This window comes from Rhinolophus sinicus, linkage group LG13 (assembly GCF_036562045.2).
Source record: "Rhinolophus sinicus isolate RSC01 linkage group LG13, ASM3656204v1, whole genome shotgun sequence".
Taxonomy (NCBI): domain Eukaryota; kingdom Metazoa; phylum Chordata; class Mammalia; order Chiroptera; family Rhinolophidae; genus Rhinolophus; species Rhinolophus sinicus.
The window spans coordinates 20271718-20284399 of record NC_133762.1 but is presented as its reverse complement, the minus strand read 5'-3'; the positions used below and the strand labels follow the sequence as shown (position 1 = coordinate 20284399).

General features: G+C 43.0%; 1 protein-coding gene across 2 annotated transcripts in view; it reads right to left on the bottom strand.

Moving 5' to 3' along the window:
* The window catches only part of LOC109456327 (serine/threonine-protein phosphatase 4 regulatory subunit 1), a 66079-nt gene that overhangs the window by 48039 nt on the left and 5358 nt on the right, over nucleotides 1-12682 (bottom strand). For both annotated transcript variants that reach the window (XM_019748568.2, XM_019748567.2), the window contains exon 3: nucleotides 2573-2705. In XM_019748568.2, the coding sequence (XP_019604127.2) occupies nucleotides 2573-2670 (98 nt within the window). In that variant the 5' untranslated portion in view covers nucleotides 2671-2705. The remainder of the gene's footprint in view (nucleotides 1-2572; nucleotides 2706-12682) is intronic.

Genomic DNA, 12682 nt, shown 5'->3' with positions numbered 1-12682 from the left:
TCTGGTAATCTCAATAGATGTGGAAAAAAAAAGCATTGTATAAAATTCAGACCTTGTTGAGGATTTTTAAAAACTCTTAGTAAGTTTATTCTATAAAATAATTGACCTATATTCTTCAAAAATGTCAACAATATCATGAAAGGCAAAGAAAGGTTGAGAAATTGTTAGATATTAAAGGAGACTAAAGAAACATACTCTGGATGTAAAAAACAAACAAACAGAAAAACCTAATATAAAGGACACTATTAGGACAATTGGAAAAATTTGATTAAAATCTATATATTAGATAACAGTATTGTATCAACGTTAAATTTCCTGATGTTGCTAACTGGACTGTGATTATACAAGTGAACGGTGAATGCCTGTTCTTAGCAAAATGCACACTGAAGTAATTAGAGGAAAAACAACATGATGTCTACAACTTACTCTCCAATGGTTTGGGAAAAAAAGCACAAATAAAGGTAGAGAGTGATAAATCAAATATGGCGAAACACTGAATCTGAGTAAAAGATATACAAGAATTCTTTCTATTCTTGAAAGTTTTCTATGTGAAAGTATTTCTAAAAGTTTAAAAATAATCTCTTAGCAAACAAAAAATGTAAACCAGAAATATAAATTTTCTTAAGCTTGTAAGAGGTAGCTACTAAAAATATCAAACAAGATAGAAAAGGAAGAAATAAAACTACCATTTTTCAGATACCATTGTAAGCACGTAGAAAACCCAAAGAATCCACAGGAAAGTAATTAAAATCAACAAGTAAACTTGGCTCATCAATGGAGACAACAGTCAAACTCTAAAAATCAATTTCATTTTCCTATATCAGCAACAATTAGAATATAAATTTTAAGAAATGATACAATTTACATTAGCATAAAAGATCAAATACCTAGAACTAAACAAACCTAACAAGATACAGAAGATCTCTACAACAGAAAACTATGATTGATGTGTGCATTATACATATACACAGAGAGAGAAATTGAAGAAAATCTTTAAAAATGGAAAGATTAGACAACTAAATATCATAATTATGTCACTTCTTAGACTAAATTGATGTATAGATGCAGTGCAATTCCAATCAAAATCCCACCAGGTTTTGCTCCAGAAAGTGATGAACTGGTGCTAAAAGGCATCTAGAAAAGGACCAAGAACAAAGGGCCAGGACAATCTTGAAAAAGAACGAAGTGGAAGAACTTACTTTGATGATAAAGTTGCAGTGATGAGGAGAGTATGGCCCTAGGGCAATGGCAGATAAACAGACCAATGGAGCAGACTAGAGGGCCCAGCAGTGGACACTCAATTTAAGACAGAGGTGGCAATGCAGAGCACAGATAAAAGACAGAATTTTCAATAAACGGCACTGGGTCAATTGCACACCATACGGAAGGAAATGAAACCCGACTCCTACCTCACATCACACACAAACAGAAAAAGCAATTCCAAATGTGAAAGGTCAAACAAATAAAACTGCAAGAAGACAATATAGGGAAATATCTTGGTGGCCTTGGGGGAGGCAAACGTTTCTTATACACGACATGAAAAGCACTAACCATAAAAAAAGAAAAGATAGATCGTGAACTACATTTAAATTAAGAATTGCTCATCAAAAGACACCACTGTTCAGAGTGCCATCATTTTCCCTGTCTGTAAAATTGGGATAATAACTGGACTCACTCAGTAGCAATTACTGTGAGCCTGCTATGATTTAATAAATGTAAAGGCATATAAGAATTTTTTAAGACTAAATGGAAGGTAAGAAAAGAGACCCAATGCGTATCATCCAGGCTCTACAGAAGAACGGTTTACATGGGGGCACATGATGGAAGGCCACAGGTAGAGAAGTCCAGAGGACAAGAGATATGCAAGGGTCTGTAAGTGGAAGGAAAGGGTGTGTGTGGCAGGAAGAAAGAAGATACAGAAGACAGATGGCATAGCTGATGGAGGGACGGAGCCAAGAAGCCTGCATGGACAGGAAGACACTTCCGCCTCTGAGACAGGAGCGAAGAAGGCTTTCAGATCCAAGTCTGGGCCCATCATAAATGGAAAGAGATGCCTCTGTTTCTGCTTTTCTTATGAAGCAGGCGCCGAGGTCATCTGCTGAAAGTAAGGGGCATACTCAGAGCTTGGAATAATTTCCTGCCAGCACCCTAAGGAGTGACGACAGAACATGGCAGGACAAGCTCCATAAAAGTCCTGGGAGCACGGTGAAGTCTAGAAACAGAACGAGCCAGCAGTGCTAATGGAGGCTTCTCGATTACACAGCGCGCTTTACTTTCTGAGCCTTGCACATGTGAAAGAAACCAGTTAGCAATCCTAATTATTGGAACACCATTAAGTTTCATCACCATTTCCTTCCTGGCTTACCAGGTGGTCAGTAAAACAGCAGCATGAATAATGGGAAAGCCTAATATAATGGTGCCATTCAAACAGAATGCCAGCATCCTGGAGACAGCCTGTCTTCACCCCCATCCATGAGTCCCCTCAAAGTTGTCACAGAGAAGTGGCCACCAGTGTTGGGTTAAAGCAGACGCAACAGAGGTCTGTAAGATGCGAGGGACTAGCTGAGCTTACCGGTTGAAGACGTTCTCGCTGAAAGCATACTTTTCCAGGCGAGTGAGGGGGGGCAGGTTATCTTGGCCTGGAATATCCAAGAACGCTGTTACTCTCATGCTGTCACAATGTGGACCGTAGTCTTCAAATCCATCTAAAGGGGGGAAGGGGAAAAAACACACTCGTAAGTGTGCCTCAACTGTGACACATGACACTTTGAGCGGACTTAGCAGAATGAAGATGATAAAGTAATGGCCCAAAATTCCACAAATCTGGTGACAGAAATAAATGTCCAGAATCAAGGATCTTAGCAAACCCCCAAGACGACAAACACACAGAAAACCACACTAGACCCCTCATAGTCAAACTGCTGATAACCAAAGATGATACTCTTTGATGTAAGCAGCAGAGAAAAACAACCTTTACAGACAGGGAGTAATGAGTCAAATGATCTGACTCCTCACCAGAAACAATGGAGACAAAAGACCCCGGAGCTACATCTTTAACGGATTGAAAGAAAAAACTGTCAATCCACACCTTGATATCCAGTGAAATATCCTTCAGGAATGAGGACAAAATAAAGACATTAACAGATTACAAGAAAAAAAACTAATAATTTATGTTTAGCATAGCCAGCCAATGTACACTGGCTGTAGAAATGCCAAAGGAAGTTCTGTAGGCTGAAAAAGAATGATACTGTTTGAAAACTGTCTTCAAAAGGAATCAAGAGCATTGGAAATGGCAAATACGTGGATACATTTTTTTAAACCTATGCTTCCTCTTAATTTCCTCAAAAATGTATATGATGGTTTAAAGCAATAGGATGCAAAAATTGTAACTTTGTATTGTGGAATTTAGAACACATGCAGATGTACCATATAATAAAAACTATAACATGAAGTAGGAGGGTAATAAATGGAACTATACAGTTGTCAGGTTTCAACACTGTACATAAATAAAGTGAAGCATTAACTCTAAGTAGACTGTTTCTGTCTGCACAGCTAAACTTGGAGGCCCGTTAGACACTGGGACCATGTCATATGAAGCCTGGAACACAGCAGACACTTAATAAGTATTGGTTTCTGTAGAAATCGGTCTCGAGACGTTGATTACCAGGACTCAATTCATGAGAGTCTCGCAGCCGTTGAGAAAGCAGAGAAAATCTAGTTTCCACCAAGACAGATATGAGGTGCAGCAACTAGCCTAACGCTACCTGGAGCTGTACACCCACAACAGGAGTTATAAAGCAACCAACACTTTCATTCATTCACTTTTGCTTGCAAAGATGAGATCTCAGTTTCAGAAAACAGAGAAAACAGGTCAAAAACTGTCATGTAACTGCTACAATAAAACAAATGAATCCTAACATTTCAATATAAAGTGCACCACTTAATCAAAAATACTCAACCACCCAAATAATGAATAGAGGAGAATTCAAGTTTGGTTAATTCATATTATGCTTGTAAGGAGGGGCAGAAAAAGGAAAGAGGTGTAAAATTCATCTGACATAGTAAGAAATCGGAATTATAGGGATTTCTGTTTTCTTTTAAGAAATGGAATTACAGTTTTCGTCTACACAGAACAAAGAACCTGGCTATCTAATTAGCACCTCTCGGGGTAGTTCTGCAGCAACAGCCTTCTGGTGGTCATTCAGAGCCAAGGAGAACCTGCCTCCATATCACTGGTCGGTTCCACACTCTCAGACTGCAGCTCTGACCCCCCACCAGCCAGCCAGGCTGCAAATTCATATCCGGTCACCTGGCCCCAAGAATATGGACAGTTTGGGACAGCATTTCTCTAAATATGACACATGGAAGGTAAATTACATACCATGCAATCACCAGTGGGAAAGTTATTTCCTTCTCAATTATCTGATTAAATCAAAGAAAGGTTTTTCTTTCTTTTTTTTTTTTTTTTGGCACTAGTATGTCTTGAACACTTACTTAAAACTAGTTACTGTGTTCCCCCGAAAATAAGACCTAGCAGGACCATCAGCTCTAATGCATCCTTTGGAGCAAAAATTAATATAAGAGCCGGTCTTATAACATAAGACCAGGTATAACATAATAAATATAATATAACACAACATAATATAATAACTGGTATAATATAGTATAATATAATACCGGGTCTGATATTAATTTTTGCTCCAAAAGATGCATTAGAGCTGATAGTCTGTCTAGATCTTATTTTCGGCGAAACACGGTAATCTTCCTTTTTAATACAGAGCAGGTCTCAGGTTTAGAATCTTTTACAGGCAGCTGTGTCTCTCTAGATTTTAGTGTTATTTTATTTTTGTCTTCTGATATTTTGGTGAAAGTTTCATGTCCAGCAACTGATGCCAGTTTCCTAAAATGTTTAAATAAAAGAAGTTACTTGATATAAAGAAAAATACAGGTGGTATATAGATTAAGCAAAAATAAGAACAGCAGGACACAAATGACTGACTTCTGAAAAATACTGGATTGGTATAAATAACATCACATTCAAATGCAAACAACATGCCTTTTAATCCAATTACCGAAAAATCAGTTTGTTATAAACATTTTCTCTTGTGTGAGTCACCATCCAAGCCCCTTTCAAAATCAGAAAATCCTGCTGGGGTCGGATTATCTGTGAGATTTCTGCTGTTTACCTCTAAACAATGCATTTGATTTTTTGCACCACTCCATAGAAACAGCAGTTTACTGAAATGTACATGCAGGCAAGACTTGGACCCCTTTCCCACAGAGGGAGTGAAAACAGCCAGCACTAGCTCCACTGTGGAGGCGTTCTGACCGGGGACCGTGATGAATACCCTTTCCCCACGACATTTTGATGTTTTTCTTTTATCAAGTCTTCCAAGACAAACTAAATCCATCAACAGGTGATGAACTATAGACTAGAACAGGGTTTCTCAACCTCAGCACTACTGATGGGATCGCTCTGTTGTAGGGTGTTCAGCTCACGAGATGCCAAGAGCACCCTCTCCCCAAGCTGTGACAATCGAAAATATCTCCAGACATTGCCACATGTCCCCGGTTCAGAGCTGCTGTAGAAGAGAAAGAATTAGCAGGTGTTGTTACCTGAGCAACGCCTGGCGAGTGGGTGGTCCCATAAAGGGAGGAGCTTCAGGGCAACAGGACTGACCTGACCCACCTTTGCCTCTCTGACCTCACCCTACTCCTCCTTCCCCCCTTCACTGCCCTCTCCTCTGGTCTCCAGATGCCTTGCTACTTCCCAAACACTCCAGTGTTTCCCCGGCTAAGGGCTGGTTCCCTCAGCCCACAACTCTCCTCTCCAAGATCTTCTCTCTAATAACTCCCTTCTCCTCTTTAAAATCTTTCCCCATCCATTCTCCCAGTGAGGTCCTCCCGGACCACCTTTCTTTGAAACTGATCTACATTTCTATTTTTCCAGAGAACGCACCACCTTGTAACACACCGAACATTTACTTCCTATGTTTACTGTTTATCAGCTGGTCCACTCCCGCTCCTCCACCTGGCACCCAGGGCAAAAATCTGTGACTGACTCACTGCTATGCCTGGCACACAGTAAACACTCATAACAAGCTGCTGAATGAATGAATGACGATGAAGTTCTGCCGAGCCAGCCTGCTGTGCCTCCTGACAGTAGCACATAAAATGACTCCTGCTCTCAAAAAGAATTTTCCAGAATTTACATTTCCAGCCGATGCTAAAAGAACATGTCGTCTGGCAAGGGTTCACGAGAACAAGCCGGGGTCTGCATGGCGACATCCTGAGCAGTCAATTATTCTGAGACCCACTGAGTGCAGGTCACAGAGAAGCATCAGGAACCTTCAGCACTCAAGTTAGAAATGAAACATGAAGTGACATATGAGTAATTTCTTGTTCAAATTTTTTCACTGAATTTTCTCACTTTCGGAAAAAAAAAAAAGTTCCCGACTCCATTCATGAAGGCTTAACGTCATGCAGAAAAGAAATGCCTTCTTAAGAAAATAGTTTCTAATCATACCTACAAGCCAATTTGGCTCAATTTAAAATATAAAAACATATATATTGACGGTGATTGACATCAGCTGCTTTCTACACTGTGATGAACGTTTGACCAGCAGCTGCCTTCTAAGCTTCTGCCACACATTAGGCTGACTGGCAAGTTTACAGGACGTCACCAACCCTTTACCAAAAATGACTGATAACTGAACGATAACAAAGCCCAGTAGGAGAAGGGCTTGGAAGAAATGCTAGTTTGATTCGGAGGGCTGGGTGACCTCTCCTGTCACCCCATATGCTCATACCTGTGCTGCATACCCACGTGCCACCACGTTTCCCTGAAGAACTGTATGGCCAATGTCCCAGCGGCTCTGCAACATTCCACTCAGCAGCTGTGGCTGCTACCTGCCCTCCAGGGGGATGGTCCACGTTAAAAAACCCCGCTAACCAGCTAAGAGATATACAGCGCACCCCCGCCATCCGACCTAAACCAGAGCGGTTCTGAAACAGCCGCCTGAACTCACATAACCACAGACAAGATGAAATCCTCTTCGGTGAGGTCCTGAGCAGTTTGCAAAGAATAACAGAGTCTATTGTCCTTTGCCCCTGATGCTAGGCGACTAAGGGGGGTGGGGGGAAAGGACAGGTCCCTGATTAAAAGTCCCATCAGAACATGTTTCTGAAAACTACAACTCGGGGATAAAAAGGAATTTACCCTCTTGTATGCTAACTCATTACTCCAGGGTTATCTACTAAAAATAACGAACACTGTCAGTACAGGCGTCATTTAAACCGGCTGGGGCCTGTTTTAAAATAAATTGGGTGAGGCTGCTCTAGGGAAAACACACAGTGGACCTGTAAGCACCTGACTGTGTGTCAGCACTTTTCACAAAACACCAATCTGTCTTAAAACAGGCTAAGTATATTCACCAAAGTCCACACATACTTCTATAACAGCGTGACTTGTAATGAAGGGTTAACAAGAAAAGAAAAACAGGCTAAGTACGAATTAATGTCTTAAGTATAATGTTAAGTGAATGTGTTTACAGGTTCAAAGTGCAGTAGACCTCATCTAAGAAAAAGAGAGAAAGAAAAGAAATTGTGTAAGTCGTTTTGCATCAAGAGAAGGATCAAAAGAATCTAGCACAAAAACAGAAGGCAAGTTAACAGCAAACCCACCTCCAGCATACTCTCTTCCCGCGTGGCTCACTTCAGGTGACAACAGTAAACCATAATTCAATATTCAAAAGAGCACTGGTGATTCAGAGAAGAGAACGACATGGTCCCCAGACTCCAAAAAAGGGAACAAAGATCGCCAGACACGTAACAACCAACAACACTCCGGTGGCAAGAGCCAGAGGATGCAGGTATAAACAAACCTGGGAGGAAAGAGCTCTGCTTAGCAAAGGAAGGAGGACACGGGAGGTGCTTTCCGAGCACAGAAGGACATCTGAGTTCGGTCTTGAAGATCAAGTAAGAATTCCACCACGTGGGAAGGGAAAGAGGATCCGGGACAGGGGAAAAGAACATTCCAGATGAAGGGACAAGCACGGCAGAGGAAAGTGCACCAAGTGTCTTGCTGTCTTTCAGGAGCTCGAAGGAGCCACAGATTTCCCAGGAAGCCTCCACGCCCTGCCTGAGCAGCCTCGCTGGAAGTGGTCTCAAGTCGAAAGGTGAGAAAGACTATACACAATGAAACCTACCTGGTGAGATACGTTTATTGGCCCAGACGTGAACAGAGCTAGAGACAGAGGCAACATGATACAGCGCGTCTATCCTGGCAACCGTTTTCATTAAGAATCCGTTCTCCAGGCATTCCGTATTTACGACTCTCCATTCAACATGTCATCCTGTCACTATAACTCTGTGTGAGATATGCCACCCTAGGCCAGCCCAATTATCCGTTCGATCCAATATTCTGTCTCTGACACAGCACTAGGGGACATGGGTTAGGAGAACATGACAGATGTGACCCACTCCGTCTACGTCCGTCTCAAAATGTCAGAAGGTTGGTCGATGGTGGCCAAGGGGGGTTTAGCTTTATTTGCCAGATTTGTACTTTAAAAAACAAACAAACAAACAAACAGGAGCCTGTATTAATGTAGAACTTACATAATTGATAACTTTTTAGAGCTTCTCATTAGCCACCCTTCAGTGAACAATCTGTGTACGGCCTGAAATGATTTGGGGGGGAACTAGAGCAAACCATCCATTAATGTGTTGTTTAAAGTGCTGTCATCCGTCTTGCTAACGGGCTTATAAATACTAATGCAGATGCCCAAATTGGGACTATTTCTAACAGCTAGTCGAGACAAACCTGACCCGTCGGGAAGAGAAGGAGCATGCCTGATTCGCCACTGGCTTTTGGGGGGAAACTGTCCCCCGCACACTGCAGGTCCTTGTTGACTTATCTAAATTTCAACAGCAAGTTCCACGGGCCAACTTTCTCTATGCAAACACCGACTGACAAGCTCTCGTGTGAGCGGTCCATCCAGCGCATGATGCTTCCTCCTGCATATCTGAGTCACTGATGCTCACGAACAGCACGAGGCAATGGGCCGCTGAAAAGACCGACTTAATTCACGAGCAGCCGTCCTTCCGACACCGCGCATACATGGACATTCATCTTTGATTTGGGGCTTCAGTCACGGCTTCCCAAACCTGTCATTATTTATGACTCTGACTTTTACGCTGACGGTCGACGGGAAACATTTGCTCAGGTTACCTGCTAAGAAAGAGCTGTGAAGCTCAAAGCAGTTCGTGGGCTCCATTTTGATTTCACACGTCTCAATTTTCCTTCCAACTCACGCCATTGGGAACAGAGTTGAAGCAGGTGAGGGTGAAGGTAGAGGAGTCTATACTGTATGAATGGATGGAACAGTATTACTTAAAAATGCAGCGACTTCTCTAGTCAGCCTGTGAGGCAGATTCAAGAAGGAAAAAACGTTGCAAAAGAAAACCAACAATCTTTGGGGTGACTGCATGTGCGTGTGGGTCTCTATTTTCCTACTGTCCAAGATATTTAAAATAATGAAGCAGTGCTGACCAGTGCAAAGTCACTTCTCTACTGACCACCGTGGCCAAACTGCTAGGAGGGTCTTCCTCCTTCTGGAAAGCGGCAAATGCCTCCCTGGGCACAGCGAGTGCTACTCCTGTCTCGTACAATCCAAGTGCCGCAGGCATCTGCCTTCTCTTTCTGCTCTCTGCCTTCTCCCCTCTTCAATGAGGCCTTCCCCTCAGTCCACAGTTACGCTCCCCTCTGGGCCTTGATTTTAAAAATCAATACTTTTTTAATACCTGAAGTATAACTTTCATACAGAAAAGTGTGCAAACAATAAGCATTCCACCTGATGAATTTTCACAGAATGAACACGCCTGTGTAACCAGCACTCAGCTCAAGAGAAACTTTCACCAGCATCTCCGAAACCCACTCCTGCTCCCTCCCACTCACCACCTTACCCAGGGCGGCCACTCTCCCACCTTCTAACTGCTCAGATTAGCTTTGTATGTCTTGTGCTCTGTACAAAGAGAGTCATTTCTAGGTATTGATTCAGTCTGTACCCTTTTGTGTCTGGCTTCCTTCACTCATCATGTTTGTGAAGTCCATCCATATTATTGACTAGAGTTTAGATCATTCGCTCTTATAGCTGCATAGTTTTCCATTGTGTAAACATAACCACAATTTATAATCCATTGTACTCATGACATGTGGGTGGGTTCCAGTTTCGACTCTTAAGAATAGTGCTACTATGACCATGTCTTTTTGAGAACACATGTTTATATTTTGTTGGGCATATAACCAGGAGTGGAATTGTTGGGCCATTCAAATTCTTTTCTTTTTTTTAAGGTTTTCAGAGTAGATATAAGTAATGCAAATGTGTTCTGGACTCTTCTAAGAAGAAACTGACCTCAAGCCTTCCAGCCCCTCCAGCTGCTTCTTGAAAGAGTCTGTTTGCCCCTGACAGGCTGTCAGCTCCCAAGAGCTGACATTCCCCAAAGTGACCAATGGCCAGCCAGTGCCTGAAATACAGTGGGTGCTCAATGAATGACCACTGAGCTATCGCACTACAGGTGCCTTTACCGCAACTGCCAATGGCTTCCCAACCAATTTGGGTCTGTTGGCTGCATGGCAAACTTTCCCACTGAGGTCACTGAAGACCCCCTAACTACCGGCCACAGCTGAGTGGACCTCATTCGTTTATACTGACATGTCAGTGGCTGTCTCTGCCACTAGACTGAAAGCTCCATGTGAGCAGAAACCAGGTTTGCTTCTTACCTCTGTGTCCACAAGGCCTAGCACAGTCCCTGGGACTTAACAGGCCCTTAATAAATATTAGTCACTTGGACGGATGGCTGGACGGCAACTCCTCCAAAGTGTACTGGCTAAGAGTACAAACTCTACAGCCATACTCCCTGGTTTGAATTCTACCAATCGTGTTGTCCTAGTCAAGTTACTTAGCCTTTCTGTGCCCCCTGCTTGGCAATAGAACGGAGTGAAAAATACCTGCTTCATGGGGTTTTGTAGTTAAGTGAAAATACTAGAGGCCCTCAAATAGTGCTTGGCATGTTACTAGTGCTAAATAAATGGTGGTTTTTGTACCACTGTCTGGTTACCTTCCTACAGCAGAAATCCCAGCAACACAGCCAAGGATGCCTTCCTTCGTCTCGGGTCAAGTCTAAGCCCCGTGGCTGGTGAGGCAGATGCTTCGCTGACGGCCCCCCAGCCTCTCCCCCAGTCTCAGCCCACTCCTCCCCTCCCATACCTCTCGGTTCCCCAGTCTCTACCCTTCTCACTACGACTCTACCTTTCCACACGCAGGTCCCTCTGCCTACCCATCGGCCTGACCCAGCTCAAATGGCATCTCCCCTCCTCCTCCAGGCAGAGGGAATCACTGTCTTAACACCCAGTTCTGTTCACTCTTCTGCCTGAGCCCTGGATAGGCTGTGACCTGCACCATCTCTATGCAGGCACCTCCCCTTCAGGCAGGAAGGTCTCTGGGGTGGAGCCCCAGTCTTACTCATCTTAGATCTCCAGCACCTCCCTCCCGTGGGCTGGCACCGTGGAGGACCTGGAGGTACATTTGTTACATGGATGACTGACTTTCCACGGGAAAGCAACCACTTGCCCTCATCTCGGATTATTCCCCCATCAGGGTTAAAACTAAGTGGTGTTCTGAAGGTCAAAACCGCTTTCTCTCTCATTAGCTGGGTTTTGTTGCAAATTTTCTTAATTTGTGATGAAAAAGCCATTTCAAACTCTCTTTTTAAACAGAGACAATTTCAGGGAATCTCTGATCATCTGTTTGTCTCACAGGAAATGAGAAATACTGAGCAACCGAAGTAAAATCCATTATGATTATGGGAGGGGAAGGAAAGTTGATTCTGCTTACATGGCTCTGACTCTTTTGTTCCTCACCACCCTCATCCTGCTGGGAGGAGACAGGTATATTCAACACACCAACAGGAAAAATGAGGCTTGAAGTTTGAGCAACTGGTCAAGGGTTATTCCACAAAGCCCAGGCTGTAGAAAAAGCTCAGCTCGTCAAACTGAGCCTAGTGGGAAAGACAGCCGACCAGGTGGGCTCAGCTAATTAACAGACTTGCGGGCTCTGACAGAAAGAAATCAAGCTTGATTTAGAACAGCGCTTGACAAACCGTGCCCCGCAGGCCAAACCCAGCCCACTGCCTGTGTTTGTCAATAAAGTTTTATTAGGAAGCAGCCAAGCCCATTCGTTTATGTTATGCCTGTGGGTGCTTCCAGGCTATGGCGGCTTGAGCACTTCCATCAGGGATTCTGGCCTGCAAAACCTAAAATATTTACTATCCCAACCTTCACAGAAAATTAATTGGCCCAGTTCTGATTTAGAAAATACTGTGATGTCTGGATTTTGTTCTAGTTCCCAAGATTCACATCCTCAAGTTCCTGTTCTATTTCACTTAACAGGGAGGACTTTATTTTGTTTTAAATTGACACTCTTTGGTTCAAGTTTACATAAGAGAAGTTCAATGGTTTGGTGTGGGGCTCAAATTAATATAGTTTCTCTGCTTTGGGGGCACACGGCTTGGTTGTGGTCCTTGAGCAGAACATTTTTACAAACCTGGAACAAAGTGGGCAGGAAGGCTTTTGTCTTTTATTCGAGCTCTAACATACACTGCTCTTTCCAACATTAAGATTCAG